Source organism: Carlito syrichta, unplaced genomic scaffold (genome assembly GCF_000164805.1).
Source record: "Carlito syrichta isolate Samal-C Ts95f unplaced genomic scaffold, Tarsius_syrichta-2.0.1 Scaffold136259, whole genome shotgun sequence".
In the NCBI taxonomy this organism is placed as follows: Eukaryota; Metazoa; Chordata; class Mammalia; order Primates; family Tarsiidae; genus Carlito; species Carlito syrichta.
The window spans coordinates 12,229-23,896 of record NW_007080355.1 but is presented as its reverse complement, the minus strand read 5'-3'; the positions used below and the strand labels follow the sequence as shown (position 1 = coordinate 23,896).

At 49.7% G+C, this 11,668-nt stretch overlaps 1 protein-coding gene across 1 annotated transcript in view; it reads right to left on the bottom strand.

The window, feature by feature from the left end:
• Window positions 1–11,441, bottom strand: part of ZNF384 (zinc finger protein 384) — a 14,593-nt gene extending 3,152 nt beyond the window's left edge. Inside the window, exons 1-6 of the mRNA XM_008049727.1 lie at window positions 11,002–11,441; window positions 3,746–3,816; window positions 3,231–3,468; window positions 2,950–2,997; window positions 2,409–2,745; window positions 1,487–1,579 (exon numbers count right to left, since the gene is read on the bottom strand). Coding sequence (XP_008047918.1) covers window positions 1,487–1,579; window positions 2,409–2,745; window positions 2,950–2,997; window positions 3,231–3,468; window positions 3,746–3,811 — 782 coding nt within the window. The 5' untranslated portion in view covers window positions 3,812–3,816; window positions 11,002–11,441. The remainder of the gene's footprint in view (window positions 1–1,486; window positions 1,580–2,408; window positions 2,746–2,949; window positions 2,998–3,230; window positions 3,469–3,745; window positions 3,817–11,001) is intronic.
• Between the last annotated feature and the right edge of the window lie 227 nt (window positions 11,442–11,668).

Genomic DNA, 11,668 nt, shown 5'->3' with positions numbered 1-11,668 from the left:
AGCAGGTCGAGGCTGCGGTGGCTGGGAGCGGCCACTGCACTCCAGTCTGGGCAACGGAGTGAGACTCCAACTCAAAAAAAAAAAAGAGTCTTGGCACAAGAGGTATTCAAGCAGAGGCTGGAATCGCCTGCCAGGTGATGGGACTGACCTGGATGACCATTAAAGTCTTCCCACACCAAAAACGCTGTGAAGCCAAATAAGAGTAAAAGTCCTCTAAAGCAAGTTGTTGGGTGGTTGGAAAATATCTAATTTCGGAGAGCTGTGGCAGGTACTTAGTAAGGAGAGAAAAGCCAGCCCCACACCACTGGGTGCGTTACTCCAGGGGCACCACTCACCTCCAACCTGAGAGAATGGTGCCCCCAGGAGGAATGCGATGTAGTGGCCTGGCCCGGGTTACAATGACTACTTTGAATTACCGCCCATGTTTTTCCCCTAAATGCTCAAAACAACTTCAAGCACTCTGATTTTCCCTCAAAACACTTCCACAAGGTGGATAAGGCTGCGACTGGTTTTCCGATTTAGCAGACAAGAACGAAGAGTCAGAGTAACCACTCCCCAGTCCCCCATCACACACTCCTGACCACTGGAACAGGTACACTTGGTCCACACATGCATTAAACAGGGACTCCCTGCTCAAAAAGATTCCTCTGAAGTTTCAGAGTGCTGAATCTCTGGAGAAATTCTGTTTCCTTAGGATACAGTAAGTCATCCTTAAGTTTCAGGGGTCTCTTTAGTCACCTGGCACGGGGTCTTTCAAGAATCCAGAAACACGGAGGTGCGGCAAGTCTGCCCTGCTACCTTCCAACTGTATATTCACATTTCTTTGGATATACACAGTTTGGGCAGTCCACAGACAGCCTTAATGTGGTTTCAAGTAAAGAAGCTTGGCAGAATGAGAGGACCCTGATCCCTGAGAAGGGTTCCCCAGTGTCAAAGGGCCTCCCGCTACTTCTCCAAGACTAGTTCTGCAGAGAAGTTTCTCCATGTCACAATGATCTCACTTAAAGCAAACACATAAAAAGTCAGGCATCTATAAAATACATTTAAGAGGGGTTTTCACTTTATGAAATGATATATAAAGGATGTTTTCAAATAAATCAGACTTGCCAGGTACCTTTATAATGTAACACGATGTAAACATTTTCCAGGAACACTTTTACTGTATAAAGTGGGGTACACCTATAATAATAAAGCTGCAATGCACCTGACTATCAGCTGGGATTCTGCCGTGCTCAGTGCTTTCCGAATAGCAACATGCCCTCGCTTTCACTTATAAGGAGAGTCCGTAAACATTCTGTAGCTGTGGCTACCCTCCACAGCAGAACTGTACAGCACAAATAAAAGCAAGCCCTAGACGATGACTATTTCTTCTCTGTCTTCTGAAGTTCCCAGCATTTCAAGTCTCCTCGGACAAGCGGAGGCAGCAACAAGACTCGCCCATTTCACAGACGAGGAAACTGAGGCCCAGGGAGGGGGAAGGACTTGCCCAGGGTCACACAGCAAGCTCGTGGTGGAGCCGGGAACTGAATCCATGAGCCCAAGGCTCTGTCCATCTCCTGTGCCGCAGTTCCCTTCGCTCCTAAAATGGGAACAACATTGCCCATCTCGGTACACTAAGGACAGACCCCGTCTCCCAGCCATGCACATCTGCCCCTGTCTGCGTCCAAGCTGCGATGATGGTCATCCCACGCTGTACGTTGGGCCAAACTTCCCAAGCCCACTAGGGTACTGGGCAGCTCTCAAGGGGATTAAAAGGGGTTCAACTTTCAAAGGGCGGGGAGCTTATTTGCATAATTATCTTTGTATAGTCACACATGCAAATATGCATACAACGCTTTTCCGCAGTGGGCAACCTAGAGGAAGTGGAGGATCAATAGGACTTTCACGAACTGGAAAGTGAGCAATCGGTCACCCTATAAGCAAACACTCCACAGGGGGAGGTAACCTCTTCCTCCCACCTTCTTAAGTCGGCCCCTCCCCCCATCCCAACCATGCAGGGCCAGGCAGGCTCAGGGCTCAAATATGCCCAAGAACTGGAGGATGGCACACAGGTCAGGCGAGGTGCCTACCAGAAAGGTTTCCTGAAAAAATTGGAATGGAAAACGTAGAAAGCAAAAGGAGCGGCGGGCGGTCTCAAAACCAGTCAAGTCTTATTACAGAGAGAAACTACTGTCACTCAAAAACGAGTAAATGCTGATGACCCCCGAAGCCAGGGGTGAGGTGGGTCTGCACCCTGCGGAGAGGCACCAGAGGATACAGCCGCTCTGCCCCCTGCCCACGACAGGACACCTGACATGCAAGCAGCTCAGAGGTGGGAAGCTGTCAGAGCGCAGCACCTGCCTGGGCAGGAGCAGGGTGGGAGGCCGAGACAGCAATCCTTCCCCTCCGGCCCCGGCTCTGCCTCTTACCTGTAGGTCTTGCCATCTTTCTGATGGTCGTCGTCGTCCTCAGGGGAGAGGACATAGGGGTCACTCATCTCAGGCAGCCCAGATTCCAGCATCCGCTTCTTCTTCCGGCCCCGGGGTGGCTTGGGAGGCGCCACACTGCCACCTCCGCCACCACCTCCACCTCCTTCCTCTGTTAGGGTGGATGCCACCTTCTTGGCGAGGTCAGGGACCACCTGCAGGGCTTGTGAGCCCGGGGGAAGAGCTGAGACAATCATGGGAGCCGAAATGGGGAAGGTCTGAGCAGACGAGGCTGTGGTCACGAGAGAGCCTGAGGGGGACGTGATGACCAGACCCGGACCTAGGACCGGGAGAAAAGGAAGATGGGGTCAGGCTGCTCAGCCCTCCCTCGCCCTAACCCTGCTTCGTCCATTCCCCCGATCGTTGTCTCATCAACCCCTCACCGCCACCCCCAGCCCAGAGTACACAGGACACCCCACACCCTGTAGAAAAGCGGTGGTCTCCTAGCCCCTGTCCCCACCCCCCTGGTAGCAGTGAGATTTACCCCTTGATTGACTCCCTTCTCTTCTCCACCTCTGAGAACAGGAGACTCCTTGATTCAGAGAAGGAAAGAATGTCACCTCCTCAAAGGCGGGGACCGCATCTTCTACTTCTTTGTATCCCCCACCATGCCTAGCACATTGCTAAGCACACAGTAGGCACTTAATGAAAACTGGATTGAGCAATCAAACACAGGTCCCACTCCCCGAGTCCTTGGAGCCCTCCAGCCTGGGGCACCGATCATGAAGACCAACGCCTCAGATGGAGAGGAGCAGGGTTGCTCACCCGCAGTCATCAGGCCTGTAGATGGCACAGGGACCACCGTGATGTTCTGGGTGACGGACGCCTGGCTGTGTGGGGCCAGCTGATCGGACTTGGACTCGGTGTCCATGCTGATGCCCGAGGGCAGGGACACGGAGGCAGGCACTGTCAGCAAGGTGGGGTAGTGAGGTGGAGCCAGCCCACAGCCCTTCTCTGGCAGCAGCTGATCCTTCATTTTGTTGATGAACATTGTGTTCTCAATCTAGAAGAAAAGGGAGGGAAGGGGAGCGCCCTCTTCAGACAGAGCCTGACCCTGGACGCTGCGGAGCACTTTTCAGTGTGGGTCCTCCTTGGAGGCAAGGCTGAGACCTGAAAGTCTTTGCACTTCCAGAGACAAGCCGAGACGGAAACACCAGTGATGCTCAGGGAGGGGCCCAGCGAGACGGCAGGTGGCGCATCCTGCTTCAGCTTCCACAGTAACCGCATTTACTCCCCAGAGCTAAAAGCAGCGCCGGGGGGAGCAGAGCAGCCCCACGTACCTGTCCTGAGACTGTGGGGATCGAAGGCCAGAAGTACGGGTTAGAATTGAAGTGAGACTCTTCCATTCTACCTGAGAAGGAATGAAGACCACGTCACACTCAGGAATAAAACTGAAAAGCTCAGCAGTGGAGAGGGAGAGCTCAGGGCTCCTGGTTTCCTCCCCAGCACCTGATTACAAGGCTGGAAACTGGCAGTGGAGACCTCAGCGTCTAGCCTTGTGGTCCCTCGATCAGAGCACTCAGCACGGCCTCCCTTCCAACACAGGTATCCTATGTAGCGCCTGGGGAAAAAATGTATGCCTGCCAATTCACCCACAGAATGCTCTCCATGCCCCAGAGAAAAAGAACTGGCATAATTCTCCTTTAGAGACAAAAAGAGAAGCTAAGGTCATGAGAAGGGAAGGGATGTGCCCACGGTCACACAAAGCTAATCACAGACTGGTTAGAAAACAGCCAGGTAACCTATCACCATTCCTTCTTTTCCTTATCCTTCAAATTCATCTTCCTTGAAGTAAAAATTTCAAGCGTTCCAATCAACATATCTAAGTTCTATGCAGCTTGAAAAGGTTCTAGGTCAGAACACAAAATGCCTAATTAAAAAATGAAATGGGGCTGGGTGCAGTGGCTCATGCCTATAATCCCAGCACTTTGGGAGGCTGAGGTAAAGGACTGCCTGAGCCCGCATGTTCGAGACTAGCCTGGGCCACTTGGCGAGACCTCATCTCTACAATAAATCAAAAAAATCAGCCGGGCATGGTGGCGCGCGCCTGTAGTTCCAGCTACTTAGAAGGCTGAGGCGGAAGGATCGCCTGAGCCCAGCAGTCAAGGCTGTGGTGGCCAGGAGTGTGTCACTGCCTTCCAGCCAGCCTGGGCAACAGAGTGAGACTCCAACTAAAAAAAAAGAAAAAAGAAAAAAGAAAAAGGGTTCAGGTGTCAGCAGTGGTACCTCAGCTCTCCAAAGGTATTCGGAACAGGAAGAGTGGTGGGCCAGGACACATATATGGTACTAGACACCTGCTTCATATTTCTCAAATACTGTGCCTCTAAGAGAGTCAATTCTTCTCCGTATGTGAATGAAAGTTAAGTTTAAGACTTTGTGAGTGAGAACGAAGAAAGGTAACCCTCAGAATCCCGCTGCCAAGTCGTAGATGGGGACAGAATCCAGGCATCCCACCACTGACTTTCACAATCTGATCACATCTCCTAGCAGGGTTTAATGGGCAGTGTGCTGGTCAAGAACAGCTTCCCAAAATCCTGGCCCAGGAAAGATCTAGCCCAAAAGCAAGCAAGTAAGGAGAGTATGTGAGACTGACGGCATGGGAAAATGAGGAACAGCAGGAAATAAACATTATTACCATGCTGTTACCTGGAACCAAGAGCAAGGTTCAGGTGGGGAAGAAAGACCAGGACTTCCAGCCAAGTGAGACCCACTGAGGATATGCTGGAGGCAGATGCCAGAGACATTAAGAGCTCAAGAGTAGACTGGCATAGTTCAAGTAGCAACTCAAAAAACTAGGAAAGCCCTTAGACAAAGGAGTTGGAGCTGTAAATCACTCTAAATTTAACTGTTCCTTATCTTTTTCTAGGAGGCTCATCACGTTTTTTGTTCTACTAAATAGCACTCTCAATGTTCACAAAATTGCTAAAAGGAAGAAATGCAATTCAGCCTACTTTCGCTGAAAAAGCATCAAGAGTGGCCAGGCATGGTGGCACACACTTGTAATCCAGCACTTTGGGAAGCCAAGATGGGAGAACTGCTTGAGCCCAAGAGTTCAAGACCAGTCTGGGCAACATAGCGAGAGTCCATCTCTACAAAAAAATCAAAAGTGAGCCAGACATAGTAGTGCACACCTGTAGCCCCAGCTATTTGGGACACTGAGGCAAAAGGATCACCTGAGCCCAAGAGGCTGAGGATGCTGTGAGCTGTGATTGTGTCACTGCACTCCAGTCTGGGAGACAGAATGAGACCCTGACTAAAAAAAAAAAAACCAAGAGTGGAATGCATCAAACCTCTGACTACAACAGCTTCACAAAGATAAGAATCAATAGCAAATGACCAAGGATCAGGTACAGACAAGTCCTCTTCCCCGAGTTAGAAAATACAGTAAAACAAATTGGTCTCTGACACAGGTGCTACCTTGGGCTTTCCACCCCTAGCTTCATGAAGGGGTCTCAGGTCCTCAGGAAACAGAATTAAGAATCAACTGGCCGGGCGCAGCGGCTCTGCCTATGATCCCAGCACTTTGAGACATCGAGGTAAGAAGATTGCCTGAGCCTGGGGGTTCAAGACCAGCCCAGGCAACTTGGTGAGACCTCATTTCTACAATAAATCACAAAAACTAGCCGGGCATGGTGGTGTGTGTCTGTAGTTCCGGCTCCCTTGGAAGGTTGAGGCGGAAGGATCGCCTAAGCCCAGCAAGTCGATCACAATTTAAGGGGATCCAATTTGGCAAGTTTTTTGGGAGGCCATGATCATATCTTCTTCATCTGTATCTTACCACAGTTCCTAACACAGGATTCATCACACAAGAAGCAATTACATATTTAATGAACCGAACAACAGAGTACTCTGCACATGTAGATTGTGAAAACAATGCTAGGAGCTCAAACTTTAACCCACAACCCATGTCTGTCTCATCTTCTAGCTGAGAAAAATGAAACAAAAGAGATGAGTGGTGGTGGATGCTGGAAATGAAGTAGAGAATTAGGCTGGAGAGTAAAGGGAAGGTCTAATACATACTTTCTTCCTAGAGAATCAAGGAGGTAGATGCATTATACGTGTGAAAATGTTGGAGGGAGGAACTGAGAGCCTGAAAATCAGAATGTCCTCATACAGGTTTCCTGTGAACAAGCCCCCTTTCCCCCCCAAAGAGAGATCATATCCACTCATAGTGCCCTACAGGTAGGCCAGGTAAAGCAGAGTTTCTGAGGGTTACGAAATTCTTTTTTTTTGAGTCAAGAGTTTCACAAGGTCACCCAGGATGCAGGGCAGAGGCATGATCACAGCTCGGCCTCCTGGGCTCAAGTGATCCTCCTGCCTCAGCTTCCCAGTAGCTGGGACTACAGGCGTGTGCCACCAAGTCCAACTAATTTTTTTTAATTTTGTAGGATGAGGTCTTGTTTTGTGGCCCAGGTCGGTCTCAAACTCCAGGGCTCAAGCGATCTTTCCTCGGTCTCCCAAAGTGCTAGGATTACAGGCGTGAGCCATCTACCCCTAAAAAGTCTTTTTTCTTTAGTTGGAGTCTCACTCCATCACCCAGGCTGGAGTACAGTGGCACGCTCATGGTCACCCTAGCGTCAACCTGCTGAGCTCCGGCAATCCTTCTTCCTCAGCCTTCCAAACAGCCAGAACTACAGGCGTGTGCTACCACATCTGGATAATTTTTTAAAAATTTATTGTAGAGACAAGGTCTTGTCACGTTTCCCGGGCTGGTGTCGAACCCGCGGGCTCAGGCAATCCACTCACTCCGGCCTCCCAAAGTGCTGGGATTACAGGCTGAACAACCGAGCCCGGCCTGCCCCTGTAAATTCCAACAAAGAGGGCATATACAATAACGTGGTGGACCACATCACCACCACCATCATTACTATCATCAAGTGCTTACTGTTGTACCGTGTTCAAGGTAGAATTCTAAGCACATTACAACTCTCACATCACTTAATCCCCAAACAAACAATTCTATGAGGTAGGTACTGTAACCCCATTTTCAAATTAAGATATTGGAGACAGAGTCCAACAGGAGCAGAGCAGAAATCTGAACCCGGGAACCAAAGAGCAAGTTAAGGAAAGGGGTTCGGCAAAACCATATTAACTGAAGAACACACTCTCTGATGTTGTGGCTGGATCCAGGAATTAAAACTGGGGATGTTTCCCGGAATAAACTACACCTTTTTTAGGTAGTTCTCAATACGCATTTGCAAGAGTAAAGTTTCTGGTAACAGCAAAATAACATGCAGTTCAAAGCCTTATTTTCTGTCCTCATCCTGTGCATTCTCACCTGGCTACCAAGATAACTGATTTTAGGATGACAGAGCCTGAAGAAAGAGGCCAGACTTTCCAACGGAAAATAACTCAAAGGCCCTTCCACTTCCCTGGACACCTAGCTCTAAAGAGAAGCTGCAGTCCCAGGACAAGACACGTGTCCATGGACTTCTGACCAAGAGGTCAGTCCCAAAGCAGGACACATGGGGGGTACTGCTCATCCAGCTATATGCAATCTTTACCTGCCAAACGATACACGAGAAATGCTATGCCGCTGATCTGCTGAGGAGGCTGCCTTAATCCTCTGTACCCCTGAAACGAGCCAGCTGAAGAGCCAAGAATAAAGGCCATTGCTAGAAAAGAATGTAAAGGGTGCCCCCCGGAGTTGTGTAACAGGGTGCTCTGGTGCCAGATCATTCAAATACCCGTTTACTGTCCACTTCACCACTTACTCTGTCTTTCATGGTGGAATTTCACCAAACCACCCCAACATCCAAGCAGGCACCCATCACTATTCTTACAAACCAAAGACCATAAATATTACGGGGGAAACTCATCTATACACAATACCAGTTTTTTACGGTTACGCCGATACATCTAAGCAAGCAATCAAAAGAACCAGTTTACCCTACGCTGGGAAGGAAGAAGACGACTTCTATTATAGCCCCAAAGAGCGGGAAAGAAGAAAAAGCATAAGAGGCACAAAGAATGCCGGACTGAAAAATCTGAGTTCTGCTTTCACCTTCACTCCTGCACCAAGCCTCAACTATTCTGTTAATAAGAAAGGAGGTTTACTATAATAAGGGTGGACCGTTTCCTCCAAGAGGTTCAAGGAACTATGTATTCCCTCTCCAACCTCAAAAGAAGTCTAGAAGCACTGAGGAGGTAAAGGAGAGAGACACTATAAAACCCCCAGCAGGACTTGAACTCTTGCACCAGAGATGTCTCCACCTGACCACATCCTTCCATAATCCTAGCAGCCATCCAGGGATAGAAGTATCGTGGCCTCCAGCATGTGGTTTTGGCAGATATGGTGAAGACCACCACCTCATTCCCAGAACTTACCTATTTTTTTTTGTTTTTCAGGTAAAGCACAATTTTCTTTTCCCATGAAAACAGCATTCCCTGAAAACAAACTACCTTTAGAAAGTCATGAAATGCGCGTATCCACCAAGTTCAGTGGCTAGAGAATGGACCTAGGAAACAAAGACTTGTGGATTCTAATTCTAGGTCCTACACCATCCTGCACAGCACCCACTTTTTATGGTTATGCCGACATAGTCGGGCAAGCAAGCAAAAGAACCCGTTTACCCTACAATGGGCAGGAAGAAGACGACATCTATTAGAGCCCCAAAGAGCAAGTCGTCGCCTTCCTTCCCAGTGTAGGGTAAACAGGTTTTTTTGCTTGCTTGCTTAACTATATTGGCATAACCATAAAAAACGGGCACTGTGCGGATGACTCTGAATAATTAACTGCTCTGCTGTGTTCTACGGGGGTGGAGGATGGAAGAGGATGAACTCTTTACAAATAAGTATTTAAGGCACACAGGGATGAGAGGGAAGCAGTCCTAAGAAGAATAAAACGCTTCAAGTGCTCCTGAAAGGAAGAGAGTTAGAGAAATACTTCCACACGAGGAGGACTGTTAGTGACAATTAGGGAGAACTACATAAAGACCCCATAATTACAAAGGAGCTACCCAAAAGTAACGGATCTATAACCTCTAGTTTAGTAATCATCTGCAAGGAGCATCAACAAGAAAAAGATGCAAAAAGTGGTCAATTTGGAGACAACTACAGAAACAACTGAGACACTGTTGAGAGAAACAGTTTCAAAATGCACAACTGCAGAATGTCTGCATTAGCAGAGGACTTGAAGAAACACAAAGAACCATTTTTTTCCTCAGTAAGAAAACATAATTTCTCTTAGGTTCTGCAGACATTCAAGATGGGTCATCCCAGTGGGATTCGGGGTTGAACTCTTATACAAAATAACTCAGACCAGGTTTACCACTCATCACACCACACAACCCACCACCACCACCACGCAGCCAGCAACCTGGGCTAGGAGCTTCTGCCCTGGCACCACCAGACCATTGCACCCTGTGTCCTGCGGGAGGGACAGCACGGTGGCTCTCCCTGCCCTGCCTGTTCCAATGATGGATCTGGGAAATGCAAGGCCAAAAAAAATTAAGTAAGGCTGGAGAAGAGATATAGACCTAATATTTATTTTTATTTATTTATTTGTTTTTGAGTGGGAGTCTCACTCTGTCACCCAGACTGGAGTGCAGTGGCCGCTCCCGGCCACTGCAGCCTTGACCCGCTGAGCTCCGGCGATCCTTCCGCCTCAGCCTTTCAAGCAGCTGAAACTACCGGTGCGTGCTACCACACCCGGCTCATTTTGATTTATCGTAGAGATGAGGTCTCACCAATTTGCCCAGGTGGGTCTCGAACCCGCGGGCTCAGGCAATCCACTCACCTCAGCCTCCCAAAGGTGCGGGATTACAGGCTGAGCCACCGAGCCCGGCTTACACTTAATATTTAATCATCAACTTGGCTCAGAAGCCTCTGGTGAACTTATTTTATAAACCGGCCTGGAATTGGTCCTTAAAAGATACTTCTAGGATCATAAACTCTAAACTCACACTTTTTGGTCCATACACTGTCATCTTCAGACTACCTAGAACTCTATCACCTTCCAGCCACATGTGCTGAATTCTTCCAGACCTACCTCTGAAGTCTACTCTGACCCATCTTATTCCAAACTACCTACGAAGCAGTTTTTTCCTAAAAGCTTCACCCTGACACAACAAATTCAAATAACCCCAGGAAGCATTTTCTCAATACTCAACAGATCCACTTCAAACACTCTACAGGAAAACTCAGCATAGGAACCCCACTCTAAGCTCTGCTTGTTCCAAATGCAGGAAAAGAACTATATTGGAAATTAGGGCCTGTGTGTCCCCAAAGAGAATAAGTTTCTCCTTTGGACACAGGGCAACCCCATTCAGCTGCTTCACTTGAGCATTCACGTTTCATTCTGGTGAGCACTAGAGGGAAGGGAAGGTGACGGGGAAAATGCCAACTTTTCATACAAAAACTTCCTGGGTACCTTCAAGAAATAATAGGGAAAGGCCGGTTTTTCTCCCACAGCAAACACTCATCTTGTAATCGCTACTACTTGACTTATGCGATCACACTGTCCAAAAACACCCCCGTCTGAGCGTGACCCCTGCTCCCACATACCCAATAAGCCACTGTCCCGAAACCGTCTTACCCGCTCTCTCTCTTCCTCCAGACGTCTTACTCCTTCTCCTTTCCAGGGCTCCTGAACTTTCTGTAAACAAATCGTCCGCGTTACAGGGGCCGGGGAGGCAGCCGCCAGAGCTCTGCGGAGACCCTCGGGAGTCCCTCGGGAGTCCCGGGACTGTCAGCAGCCAGTCCCGAAGGCAGGCGGACCCCGACCACCAATCCAAAGGCGCAAGGACGGCACAACAGGCGACTAGTGCCCCCTTCTATGTGGACACATGGAAGACAAGTCCCGTTCCCAGAAACTAAGACGAACTCTACCCAGCGCTGGGTCCCACTCCCGGGCCGACACCGGACCTTCGGGGTCCCCGGCCCCCGGCGGCCAGAGGACAGAGGCGCCGGGTCTCTGCCCCAGGACGGCTCCAGAAGGCCAGGCTGAGGCTGGGGGGATGCACGAGCCCGGGGTCAGGCACGGCGCCAGTCCGGGCCCAGTCACTTCCTCGAGCCTCCCCCGTCCCTCGGAGGACTTCGCCCCTGCCTGCCAAGGCCTGGTGCCCAGAAGTGCCTCCTGCAGCCTGCACGGTGGTCTACCCGCTGGAGACCCCAGCTGCGCCCCAAAGCCTCCGCTGCCCCGAGACAGCCCCCGGGAGCCCGCTGCGGACGTCGCCCCACTCCTCCCTCAAGACCCCTCCTCG